At 30.7% G+C, this 12123-nt stretch overlaps 1 protein-coding gene across 1 annotated transcript in view; it reads left to right on the top strand.

Moving 5' to 3' along the window:
- The window catches only part of LOC143639968 (roundabout homolog 2-like), an 87245-nt gene that overhangs the window by 22638 nt on the left and 52484 nt on the right, over nucleotides 1-12123 (top strand). Inside the window, 1 exon segment of the mRNA XM_077107975.1 lies at nucleotides 8655-8837. Coding sequence (XP_076964090.1) covers nucleotides 8655-8837 — 183 coding nt within the window.

Genomic DNA, 12123 nt, shown 5'->3' with positions numbered 1-12123 from the left:
TATCTCTTTAGAATTGAAAATCACATTTGCAAGAGAAAACAATTTTGAACTTGATCTATTTGAGAAATTAACTTTAAAAAATATTTAACATTGGGTTTTAATTTTTCCATGATGTGTAATGTTAAGGAAGGGTATAAGTTCAAATAAAGTATATCTATTGCTGAAATTGTTTATCTTTAGTTTCATACATCTTTTTCTTACAACTTCATACTATTTCCATTATTGCAGAACTTCTATTATGCCTTCATGGAAAATGTGTCTGGTCATTATCTGGTAAAAGAAGGAAAATAGCAGGTAAATTTGCCACCTCATTAGGGTGGTAATCATTGTACCCTACTTACATATTTCAGAAACTTTCAAGAGCAAATATTCAGGCTCTTCCACATTTTCCCAGGAGTGTAGACAGAAGTGCAGTGACTCAGCATATGAGAAATAATATCATAGGTATTGGCCCAGATCCGCCCTCCTGCTGGCCCATTGTCACCTCTAAACAATTTCACAACAGGTCTAGTCAACTTTAGGCTTAACCCAGAAGCCAAGCACTTTAAGTAAATAAGTCAGGGATTGCTATTTGGTGAATATATTTTCTCCATGCCAGACTTCCATGAGAAGCATATTGTTTGCTGATCACATGCTTCTCCTCTCTCAGACAAAGTATTCTATCCTAATTGAAGGAAGTGAAGTGACAATGAATGACATATTTGACAATACGTGAACACACTCAGCTTGCTTCCCCATTCTTTTGGATATGAGAAGAGAGCAATCAGGATACTTTTGATTTGAGAGTAAATATTTTCTCATTGCTCTTTCACCAAATGCTTTTATGACATGCATAAGGGTGCTAGTTTATAGAGATGGGTGATGTGAACTGAGTTTTTTCAAATACACAAGTCATAACCACTAATGACAATGATTATTTATTCATGTGAAATTGTATACTTCTCTTGCTACTCTTTTGTTCTGTATTCTCAACAGGGATGAAAGTGCTATTTATTGAGCTCCTTGAAGATCCAAATAATGATTTGTCTGCTCTATTATGGTACATAGATTTTACTTCCATCTTCATAGAAGTAGCCACATGAGGGAGGCAGACAATGATGAAAGTGAGAAAATAAATATGTGGTATGTTAAAATTTTACTTCAGAAAAGAAACACCTATCCCCAAATATAGATTTTTAAACTAAACTCTTAAAGCTTTCTTGTGATGAGACATTCAATAAAGCCATTTTTTCTTTCTCCATTTTTCTAAAGAATTTAAGTACTAAGCAAGGAAAAATGTTACTACAAATTTTGAAAACAGGAAGTATTGAACATGCCTGATTTTAATAGAATCTAAAAATGGGTGCCTGATGAAAAGCTTCAGCAAAGTCAAGGAAAGTACTTACAAAGATGAATAGGATACTTGAGGACAACCAGTGAAGAAAGTATAATTGGAAAGATTATAAAATGTCAACATAATGAATCTCTCTGACATTAGATGTTCTGTGATCAACTACACATTTTTATCAATGTTGTGACTAAATAAAGAAAAGGCCAGTGATGAACAGATGAAGAGGCACTAAAAACAATAAAGACCCTAGAGAATTAAACAAATGAGTAAGAGAAAGAACAGCTTCACTGTCAAATGAATAAGCAAATTAAAACTATTGAATAACTTGTAAACTCATCAATGTTAGTGAGCTCTTTAGGCAGAGCATAAAACCATTTCTTTGGAATTCAAACATCCAGTCTGTATGTGTCTGATTCAAAGACTAAAATATGTACATAAACAAAAATGTTCAGGGCACTCAGGGATGCAAAGGAAAAGTTTAGTGATTCAATAGGATTAAGATTAGAGAAAACCAATAAGAAGTAAATTAAATGTGACAATAATTACTTTCATGCTTGTATCACTTAAGTACCAAAAAATGAAATAAGGAATAAAAACATAAAAGTGGATTTTTTTAAGGTAATGACTAATCATTTTAGAAAAGCTTTCAAATTCATAAAGTTTGCATTCTTCCTCAATGCCAAAATTAATTCACTTGTAGAAAATGTGTTAGAATTAAAATGCTCAGTAAAAAATTTTATCACTTAAATTATTCATTAAAAAGATAATAAAAGCTCATTTATAGATTTGCTTAGTACTTTTCTTACCTACTCAAAATTATAAAGATATAATATGAATACAACAGAAATGTGCAAGCAACGTCTCCACCACAGGAATCAAAAGCAGACAATATTTGAGAAATAATTATGCATCACAATTAACAAAAATAGTTTTTATGAATTTCACAATTTAGGTGTCAATTTTTGGAATAATAAATACAATTTGTAAACTTTTTATTCTCACCACTACAAAACAAATATAATTTTTTAAAAAAATTATATCAAAATATTGATAAGGCATATGAATTGTTAGTAGTATGGTAAGGTGTTTCTGAGAAAATAACACATGAAAGTTGAGGTCGATTTTGTACTTATTTACTTATGCTGAAGATTTCTATTTGCACAATTAATAAAAGGAAAATAAAATTTGTTATTTGCATGTATGTATTCATTCTTAATCTATCTATATCACAACCTGTTAAATAAGAAAACATTTATGATCTTCAAAAAAAGACTTGAGGAATTATTAGGCTGTAAGATATGATGCAATTTTTGATATATAGGAAGACAATTTTTTGACAATTAACCATTGTCAATGTTAGCATGATTCATATTTAACCACTGATTATTTAAAAACAATTTCCTTTGGGTTTTCATAGGTGCTTCCTTTGTTACCGGATCATGTTCATAGCTATTTTTAATTTGAATGGGAGGCATAGTCATAGCTTCTCAGGGTTAAACAGACTATTGATATCCTTTACTTAATTACTCCCTGTCTTCGTATAAGGTAGAAATGCCTTCTCATACTGATTATGTATGGATATCTATAGAATTGAAAACTTATCTAAGGCTTAGTTGCACATTATATATATTTAGATGACCATTTTAAGAAGAAACCTGTTAAAATTCTGAATGTAAAACTGATCCTTATTCACTGCAGAATTTTCCATTTAATATATCAATATAGGATGTGATGATTAATGTTGTATAGCACCTTCACTGGATTAAGAATTACCTAATTATCTGATTAACCACTATTTACGGGTGTGTCATATTTGTGAGTGTGTTTCTAGAAAAGGCTGCCATGTGAATTGGTAGATAATGTGGGCAAGAGTCTATGTGAGTGGCACCATCCAGAAGAAACTTAAATTTATACTCTCTCATGGAAATGGAAGAAAATTCTCTAGCCCTTTCACCTCAGAATTTCACGTTCTCTCCACTGTTTGGATCCTAGGACTTTTACCAGTACCCCAACATCCAGGCATTTGCATCAAGTGGGGAGTTACACCATCTGCCTCCATAGTTCAGGACTGTAAAATTACTACCAAAAAATTCAGAAAAAAACACTTCAAGACATTGTCATAAGACAATATTTTGTGATATAAATTCAACAACATAGGAACAAAAATAGACAAATGGAGTTGGATCAAACTAGGATGCTCAGCAAAGGAAACAAACTATCAACAGAACTAAATGAAAACCCATGGGGGAAAAAAACATATTTGCAAACTGTGTATCTAACAAGAGATTGACAATCAGTATACAGAAGGAACTCAAAAAGCTTAACAATCTAATTAAAAGAGGGCTGAATAAAATAAACAAAAAAACAAACAAATGAAATAAAATGAAAAACAGTACAGTACAGAAAGAGGAACCCAGGGAGAGAAATGGGGAAAAAAGAAGTACTAGGGACTAAAATGAAGCAAATTATATTCCATGCTTATATTCCATGAACCCCACTAGTAGTATGTATACCTCTAAAGCACTAATAAAAATGTTAAAAATGTGTCTTTTCAAATGAATACATTCAAATGGACAATCAGTATTTAATATCAATAAGTACTTAATATATTGAAGAAATGCAAATCAAAACCATAATAATATATCATCTCACCCCAGTTAGAATGCACAAGAAATAATGAATGCTGATTAGCAGTACAAAGGAAAAGTAATACAGTCATGAAAAACTGTAGAGATTTCTCAAAAAGGTAAAAATAGAACTACCATATGGTTCAGCAATTCCACTAATGAGTATATATATAAGGGAGTTAAAATCTTTATACTAAAATTTGCCTACATCCCAAATTTATTGCAGCATTATTCACAATAGCCAAAATTATGGCATCAAGTCAGATGCATCTCACTGGATGAATGGATGGAAAAATTTTGATTATTTTACCCAATTAAATACTACTCAGTCATGAAAATGAAAAAAATTCTGTCATTTGCAACAAAGGTGGAAAAGGAGAACATTATGTTGAGTGAAACTACTCAGATAAAAAAAAGACAAATACCAAATATTCCCACACATTTATGGAAACCAATACTATTGACTAGATAATTATTTCTACTGAAAAGTATTTAATATGTATATATTTAAACTCAGTCATAATGTTGAAACATTTATATTACCTGAGTTTTCTCTGTTTTATACATTAATAACATTGAAGAGGGAAAGTTAAAGTATTACCTTTTTTTTAAATTGCCTTCCCTTTCTTAATTAGTTGTACAAACTGAATTAATTTCTTAACCGGAGGGAAACCTACAATCTTACCCTTCTGAGATTTTTCTAAAATAAATTGGAATAAGAAAGAAATACAGGTATACCCAAAAGGATTTAACTGATACATAGATACATATATAATAATATATATGTATATAATAATATATATACACACACACATATGTACATATTTATTTCTTTTACAGTATTTAGAAATATGCCATTAATTGTTTCCCTAAAAACTATATATGAAGCATGTTTAAATGCAATAGTTCACTGTGAGTGCCCCTAGATAAGTAAGAAACTTATTTTTTGTGTCTCCCTAATATATATAAAACTATATATATATATATATAGTTTTATAGTAACATAAAGTAATAAAATCAATTTATATATGTATATATATGTATATATAATGGATTTATTAAATATAATTATTATAACTTGAAGATAAGTAAGATTACCAAACAACTATATTTGCATTTCATGTTTTATTTTTATATACTTTAGAAATAAGTATATTTCTTAAGGAAGGGCATTTTTATCTTTTCCTAGTGACTGTTTGATTCCCAATATATTGGAGAGCTATGGCTCTTGGAGGCAAAGAAAAAATAACAAATATAAAATATAACCAATCCCATGACATGACAATCAAAGTAATGTGCTGAACAGTTTTATAGTAACATAAACTAATTAAGTGAATTTAGATTATTTTAAATCAAAAAGTTTCATTAGCTTTTTAATCATTTACAAGAGACAGAGTCTCCAAATGAATAATGAGTATTTTAAAAAAATTTAGAGTACCATAGAAAGATTCAAATTTTCCTATGAAATTAAAAATATCTAGTAAATTATTTTACTATCTTCTCTTCAGATAATTAGAATATTTTGTGACTGAGGGGTAATGATAGAAGGTAGAATTATAGTAAATGAGTAGATGCATGTGCACACACACATACATACACAAGCTGAGTTCAGCCCCCAAAAGTCTATTTGTCTGAAGAGATTTATTTCTTTTTAATATCTACTGTTGTAGTGAGAAACCTCCTAATTGTTTCTTTAATCATCATCCATATCTACCTTCACATCTTGTCTGATAACATTATCTACACAACTGTTATTCCTAGTTGAATAGTGATGGCTAATCTCCTTTCTGTTTCAATTCATGCTCTCCTTATTGCTAATTTAGTACTGGAAACAGCATTGAAGTGACTCAAGCTCTCTCTCGTTTCTCCTTTGCTTTAATTGAATTGCATATTGTCATTTGATGTAATTTCTAGTTCCTCATTTTACATTTGTCCTATGCCAGACCAAATGTACTGTTTTATCTCTTCCCTCTCAGTTTTCTTCATTTCAAAAGATTCCATAAGGAGACCATTAATTAGAATATTGAAAAATATAATGTATGACCTAATGCAAGCTTAAAATCAGTGTTATTCTTTTTTCTACAGTTTTCCATGGGAAAGGGACTTTTATATGAAAGTGTCCATAAGCCCATATCATTTGTAAAACTTACAGGCACAAAAATGCAATGCCATTTGTTTACATACATAACTATCAAGCAATAGGTCATGTAAAAATTTTACATTAATTTACAGTTTTCAGGAGTCTTGATTAGTAATATATCTATTGTCTCTCTAATCATTTGGCCTTTTCATGCTTACATTACATAGTTGGTAATAATATGTGGAACAGCTGCAAACTTTCACAGTAATAGGTACAATCAAATCTGATGTGTCTAAATAATTTTTAGTCCAACAAATTAGTTTTGTTCTTCATTACTCTCCAATGGGAGGGAGACATTATATTTCATTATATTTTTTTGTCTGCAGGAACAATGGAGCATTACAGGTCACACACATCCTTGTCTGTGCTCTAATTAGTCCAACTGATAACATTATTTCAAAAATACAAGGAACATTAAAAAATAGTAACACACCTTGGCAAAATAAGTATTGTACCATACGAAATAATATTCTATGGACTCTTTTTAAAAATAAAGGGAAATTTTTCTTTTCTCTTTGCACTAGAAGGTATTTATTTTCTTTTAGGTAACTGTTAATAGTTAAGAAAATCAACAAATCTAGTACTGAAAATGCAAGCTATTTTAAGTAAACTTTTAATTGTATTTATATGTATGATTTTTTATGGGTAAACTTATTGGAGGAAAAAGTAGCCTTATTACCTAAGTGAGTCTGGTTTTAAATGTGGAAATTAATACAAAATAACTTTGGGGAATAAAATATAAGTATGTATAAGGAAATATAAGGAGCTTCATTAAGCCTTCATTTTGATTGTATTCACAAAATAAAAGGTCTTTATAGCCTTACTTATAGTCTAGTCTAAGACAGGTCCTCAAAATGGAAAATGGGGTTTCAGGGTCCCATATAGTGTTCCAGGAACCTTGTATCCCTCCAAACTTAGCCCTATTATCTCTTAGAGATTCAGCATCCTCCAATAGACCCTTTGTCTCTAACAAGAAAGGAAACAAAAAGAGTGTAAAGTATTGTTACAGAAAGTAATGGGTTAGGGCCCAAAATGTTGTGCATCTTTTGTACCTACACACTATTACTTAACATTCAGTTACTTTGTTGTATTCAACTCCATGTGAGTCTGAGAGATAAAAGTTAATTTTCTGCTGCAGGAGAAAGGGGGAAGAGTGTGGTAAACTAGTCATTTACAGTTTGACTTATATTTCATGATGAAAAGTTATTTGTATTAAAAGTAGTAAATCTATTTTTCAAATCTAGATAATTCATAATGACATGAATTTAACAGAAATGCTCTTAAAGTAAAACTCTTACCATTATGTGAGTCATAATTTTCAGTGAAAAAGATACTGTGCATCTATTAGCCTCTTTATATGTATCATCTCCTTGAATCTTCCCCAAATGAATGAAGTAGACAATGTTGTTGCTGACTAACTCAAACAGAGACTTAAGATTAGTTATCTTACATTAGTTCATTGCTTACCTAGCTAGTTAAGTGACAGAGATGGTACTCTAATCCAGGACTTCAAGGACCATGCTCTTTATAATAGTTACATTGCCATAAGGTAATGACAGTCCTACACATTCTTTTCATGTAATACACTGAAATGTGCCATATATTTTGCTTGCAATTCAATTTTTGAAGGTCTTTGATTAGATACTGACTAGATGTGATATTTACTTTACAAATCACTTAATTCCCAAGGTCTGAATTTCTTTATTTGTTAAATAAGTATCTGAATGTTCACTCTCTCATGATGTTTTGATTCCATGAGTTTAAAACTTATTAAAAATATAGACTGAAATTTTCTTAATTTTTTTGAGAGTTCTAAATTTTCAAAACATGACCACCTCCAGAATAATCTTTGTCTAGATTTACATGTATGTTTTAGTTATGAAGATCTTAAAATTATTTTAAAGTTGTGTCTCATATTTGATATTTAATCATTGTTAAATTAGTCAAATACATGAGATTTACCTTTTCATTAGGCTTTAATTTTACATGCTGATCTCTAAAAAAAGACATTTTTATGATTATAATGATTTTATATAGCAAATTTTCTTTGAGAAAGTTAAAGCATAAATGTTCAAAAGAAAAGGGTAACATGAAATTATATAGTTTTGTATACCAGGAACATTTGAATATAAACAAATACATGGCCAAAAATCAATTGGTAAATACCTGTGTTAAATGCTGTATTTGCTTACTTTTCTGAGAACTATTTTTTAAAATATTTTTGCTTAACTCAAAAAAAATTACTGTTGTTTAAGTTCCCAGTACTTGTGTGAGTCCTTATTTTTAAGGATATAGATCAAGAAGTGGTTCAGAATTTTAGCAAACCAAAACAAACAAACAAAAAAAGAGAGCAATATTCTTAGTCATACTTTTAAGGATATGTCTCAATTCTTATTTTTAAACATGCAACATATGTATGTTGATGATTGTCACAATTGCAGGACAGAACAAATACTACTTGAGCTTACAGGGATTTTCTGTGCCTTTGATGCACCCCATATGTAGTCTGCATTTATTTTTGTCTTCATATTTACTAACACTGTTGTTTCTTCTATAGGAAAAAGGAATGAAGTTGTCATTACTGAAAACAATAACAGCATAACTGAACAAATCACTGATGTTGTGAAGCAACCGGCTTTTATAGCTGGTATTGGTGGTGCCTGCTGGGTAATTTTGATGGGCTTTAGCATCTGGTTGTATTGGCGAAGAAAGAAGAGAAAGGGCCTCAGTAATTATGCTGGTAAGAAACTATTTACAGTTAAGAAAACCTCTTATCTTTAAGAATGTAATGAAAAGAAAGAAAAAAAAGTATATGAAAGAACAAATGAATAATTTGGGCTTGTTTTAAAATCTTGCTCTGTAAAATGCGATGATAAACAACCTACTTTCACATACTACTCTTGACCATATCACTTTATGACTTTAGGCAATCTTTTTGCTTGTATCTCTAGTGAAGCATAACAAGAGTGCACAGTGATAAAATGTTCAGCTGCTTTTCTCAATTAGTTCTTCAAAACCACATGCAAATACTTTGAACACTATGAAGCCATTCTTTGAAAAATCTGTTTAGGCAACAGCATTACTAAAACACAAAAGGAAAATAAAGGAGAGATTTGGAATCTAGCTTGTAGTATGTCAGGATGCAGATTGCAATAGGAAATGTCCCAGAAGGAAAATACAAACAAGCAAAAATCTCACCAATATTAATAAAATTGATGAGGCATGAGTGGAGTGATTTACTCTTCACTTAAATGGTGTAGTCTATTTCAGTGTGAACTGCAGCCTTTTAGAAGGAAAAAAAATAGGAGAGAGGAGCAAAAGGAAAAGGGAAAGAAGCATATCAGCAGACCAAAATTAAACAAAAAACCTTGGATGTTCTATTTTTTTTTTAAATAAATTGTTTTTGAATCCTAGACAGAGTATTAAGGACATTAGATATTATGACCTTCAAATTATCTCCAAAGGAGGGAGGGATAAAGCAGGTGAGAGAGAGAAAGAGATAAAATCATAAAGTGGGTAAATGAGAGAAGATATTCAATGCTGAAGTTATGTTAAATTACATTTTGATCATAATTTACATTAAATATTATCTCTAACAGCAACAATTCATCTGAAACTGACAATATTTCATACTTTCTAGAATTTGTAAGTGGACCTATTTAAAGTAATATCATCCTACAGACATTTAAACAGTTTCTGAGACATTATATTCAGTCTTCCATTTTTAATAATCAGCAAAGGCTCTGTCAAAATAAATTATTATTAAGACATTTGTTTTTTAACAAAACATTAAAAATAGAAGATTTAATATAATCAAATACAATATGTACATAGTGAAAAATATACGACATACCACCCATTCAGTTGTATTGCATGTTATTTGACAGCATTAAACATAATAATCTAGTTGTGATATTGTGACTTATGTCTGCATCTTGTGAAGATTAAATTTATTAGTTATTAGTCAAAATAAATTCCAGGAGTAGAAAAAGGAGTATGGCAAATCCATTGAACAGAGGTTTCCATGTGTTTGACATTCTGCCATTCTCAGTTCTCAGTGGTTCTTGGCTGCCGAATTCCTTATGTTCTATCATCCAAGTGTTCAACCACTGCACCAATTAGAGATTCTTCCCAGAGAGGTGTGCTCAGAACTAACTGCTGAGCATAGAGTCTTGAACATTAAAAAAACTAAACAGATACATGAGGTGGGAGGGAAAGGGAGAAGAAAAGGAAATTGCATGGTAATGGAGGGAGACCCTCATTGTTATACAAAATTACATATAAGAGGTTGTGAGGGGAATGGGAAAATTAACAAGGAGAGAAATGAATTATAGTAAATGGGGTAGGGAGAGAAGATGGGAGGGGAGGGGAGGGCGGATAGTAGAGAATAGGAAAGGTAGCAGAATACAACAATCACTAATAGGGCATTATGTAAAAATGTAGATGTGTAACCTATGTGATTCTGCAATCTGTATTTGGAGTAAAATTGGGAGTTCATAACCATCTTGAATCTAATGTATGAAATATGATATGTCAAGAGCTTTATAATGTTTTGAACAACCAATAAAAAAACTCTCATATACTTTCTTGTTTTGCATTCTAGCCCCTTGCCTTCACCCATGAATGTATTGTCCATCAGCCCTTTCTTTAATCAGTTACTATGGAATATTTTATCTCTGTGAGACATACATATAAATGATTTTAAAAAATAAGGAAAAATTGATTTAATTCAAGGACAATTTTGTGTTTATCCTTTCACTTGACTTTAGAGATAATAAAAATGAACTATGCAAGTCACTTCAGTGCAGAGTTCTAATATATCCATATTTGGAATGGTGCATTTTTAAACTTCATACTTCTTCATTCATTCACGACTTACAAATGAAATAGCTCTCATAGTTGGTAGGTTTGCACTTTTAGTACAATCACATTAAGCTGACTTTCTTTTTCTTCTACTACTTCTTTTTTTAACAGCCATTCTTTGCAAAACCTATGCACTTAATTTGAAAATATCTGTTGGTCTTTGAGCTTGACAAGAATAGTACATTTCCCATTATCATTTCTCATTGTGATTGATATCCATCTGCTTGTAGAAAACTGCTAACTCGGAATGTGCTATGCCCTTCAAATATTTTGGAAGAAGGCCAAGCCAGAGAAAAGCCTTTCAAAACTTTTATACTTAATTGATAGATGGCTTACTCTCAGAATGGATTTCCCTTCAGCTAGTAATTTGCCTTCTAGCAACTGCTGCTCCAGATGAGAAGCAAATGAAAATTTGCCAAACCACAGATACCTAGCATTACATGTCTGATTTGTGATATTTTCTACATATTTTCCTCCAAAAATAACCTGTCTTCCACCTTTTTAAGTTTTCACATTCTCATCCTTTTATAACTTAAAGAACAAGGGATTTTGAATGAGTAATAGAATATGTATTTATCTTTTGTTTCTATTTTTGACATTTCATGTATGAGCTAATAATCATACATGAAAGAGCAGAGAGATTTCATAAGGGCTTTTTACCTCGAAGGTCTTATAACAATTATTTTAAAAATTCTTGTGTTGGCCTTGCTTATATTTTGGTTTTCATACAGATTTCTTAGTAAGTCTTATAATTTTATAGTATAAAAACTGTGGAAGGTAATCAGAAGGAAGGAAAGGAAAGGGATATCATAAAAATAGAGAAGAGACCCAGAAGACTAGAGCAAGGGAATATGGAGAGAGGAGAGAGGAGAGAGGTAAAGAAGATAGGTTTGAAGGAATGGAGCAGACCAAATTGTGAGCAGACCAAGTTCTGCATGTATAAATATATAACAATGAATTCCATTATTATGTAAAACTATAATATACCAATAGAAAAGTGAAAACTAAACCAAATAGAATTCAAGCAATGTGACTTGATTTGCAAAATGTAGTCTGAAGTGTAAATGTACTTTTTCACTACCTGGTAATATGTATGTAGTCTCAAATCTATATTTACAGTCTCTAATTGTTGATTTATGATAAAACACTTTTTTTGTACAATC

Source organism: Callospermophilus lateralis, unplaced genomic scaffold (genome assembly GCF_048772815.1).
Source record: "Callospermophilus lateralis isolate mCalLat2 unplaced genomic scaffold, mCalLat2.hap1 Scaffold_103, whole genome shotgun sequence".
NCBI lineage: Eukaryota > Metazoa > Chordata > Mammalia > Rodentia > Sciuridae > Callospermophilus > Callospermophilus lateralis.
The sequence above is the reverse complement of the archived record's forward strand: the minus strand, read 5'-3'. Positions and strand labels throughout refer to the sequence as shown.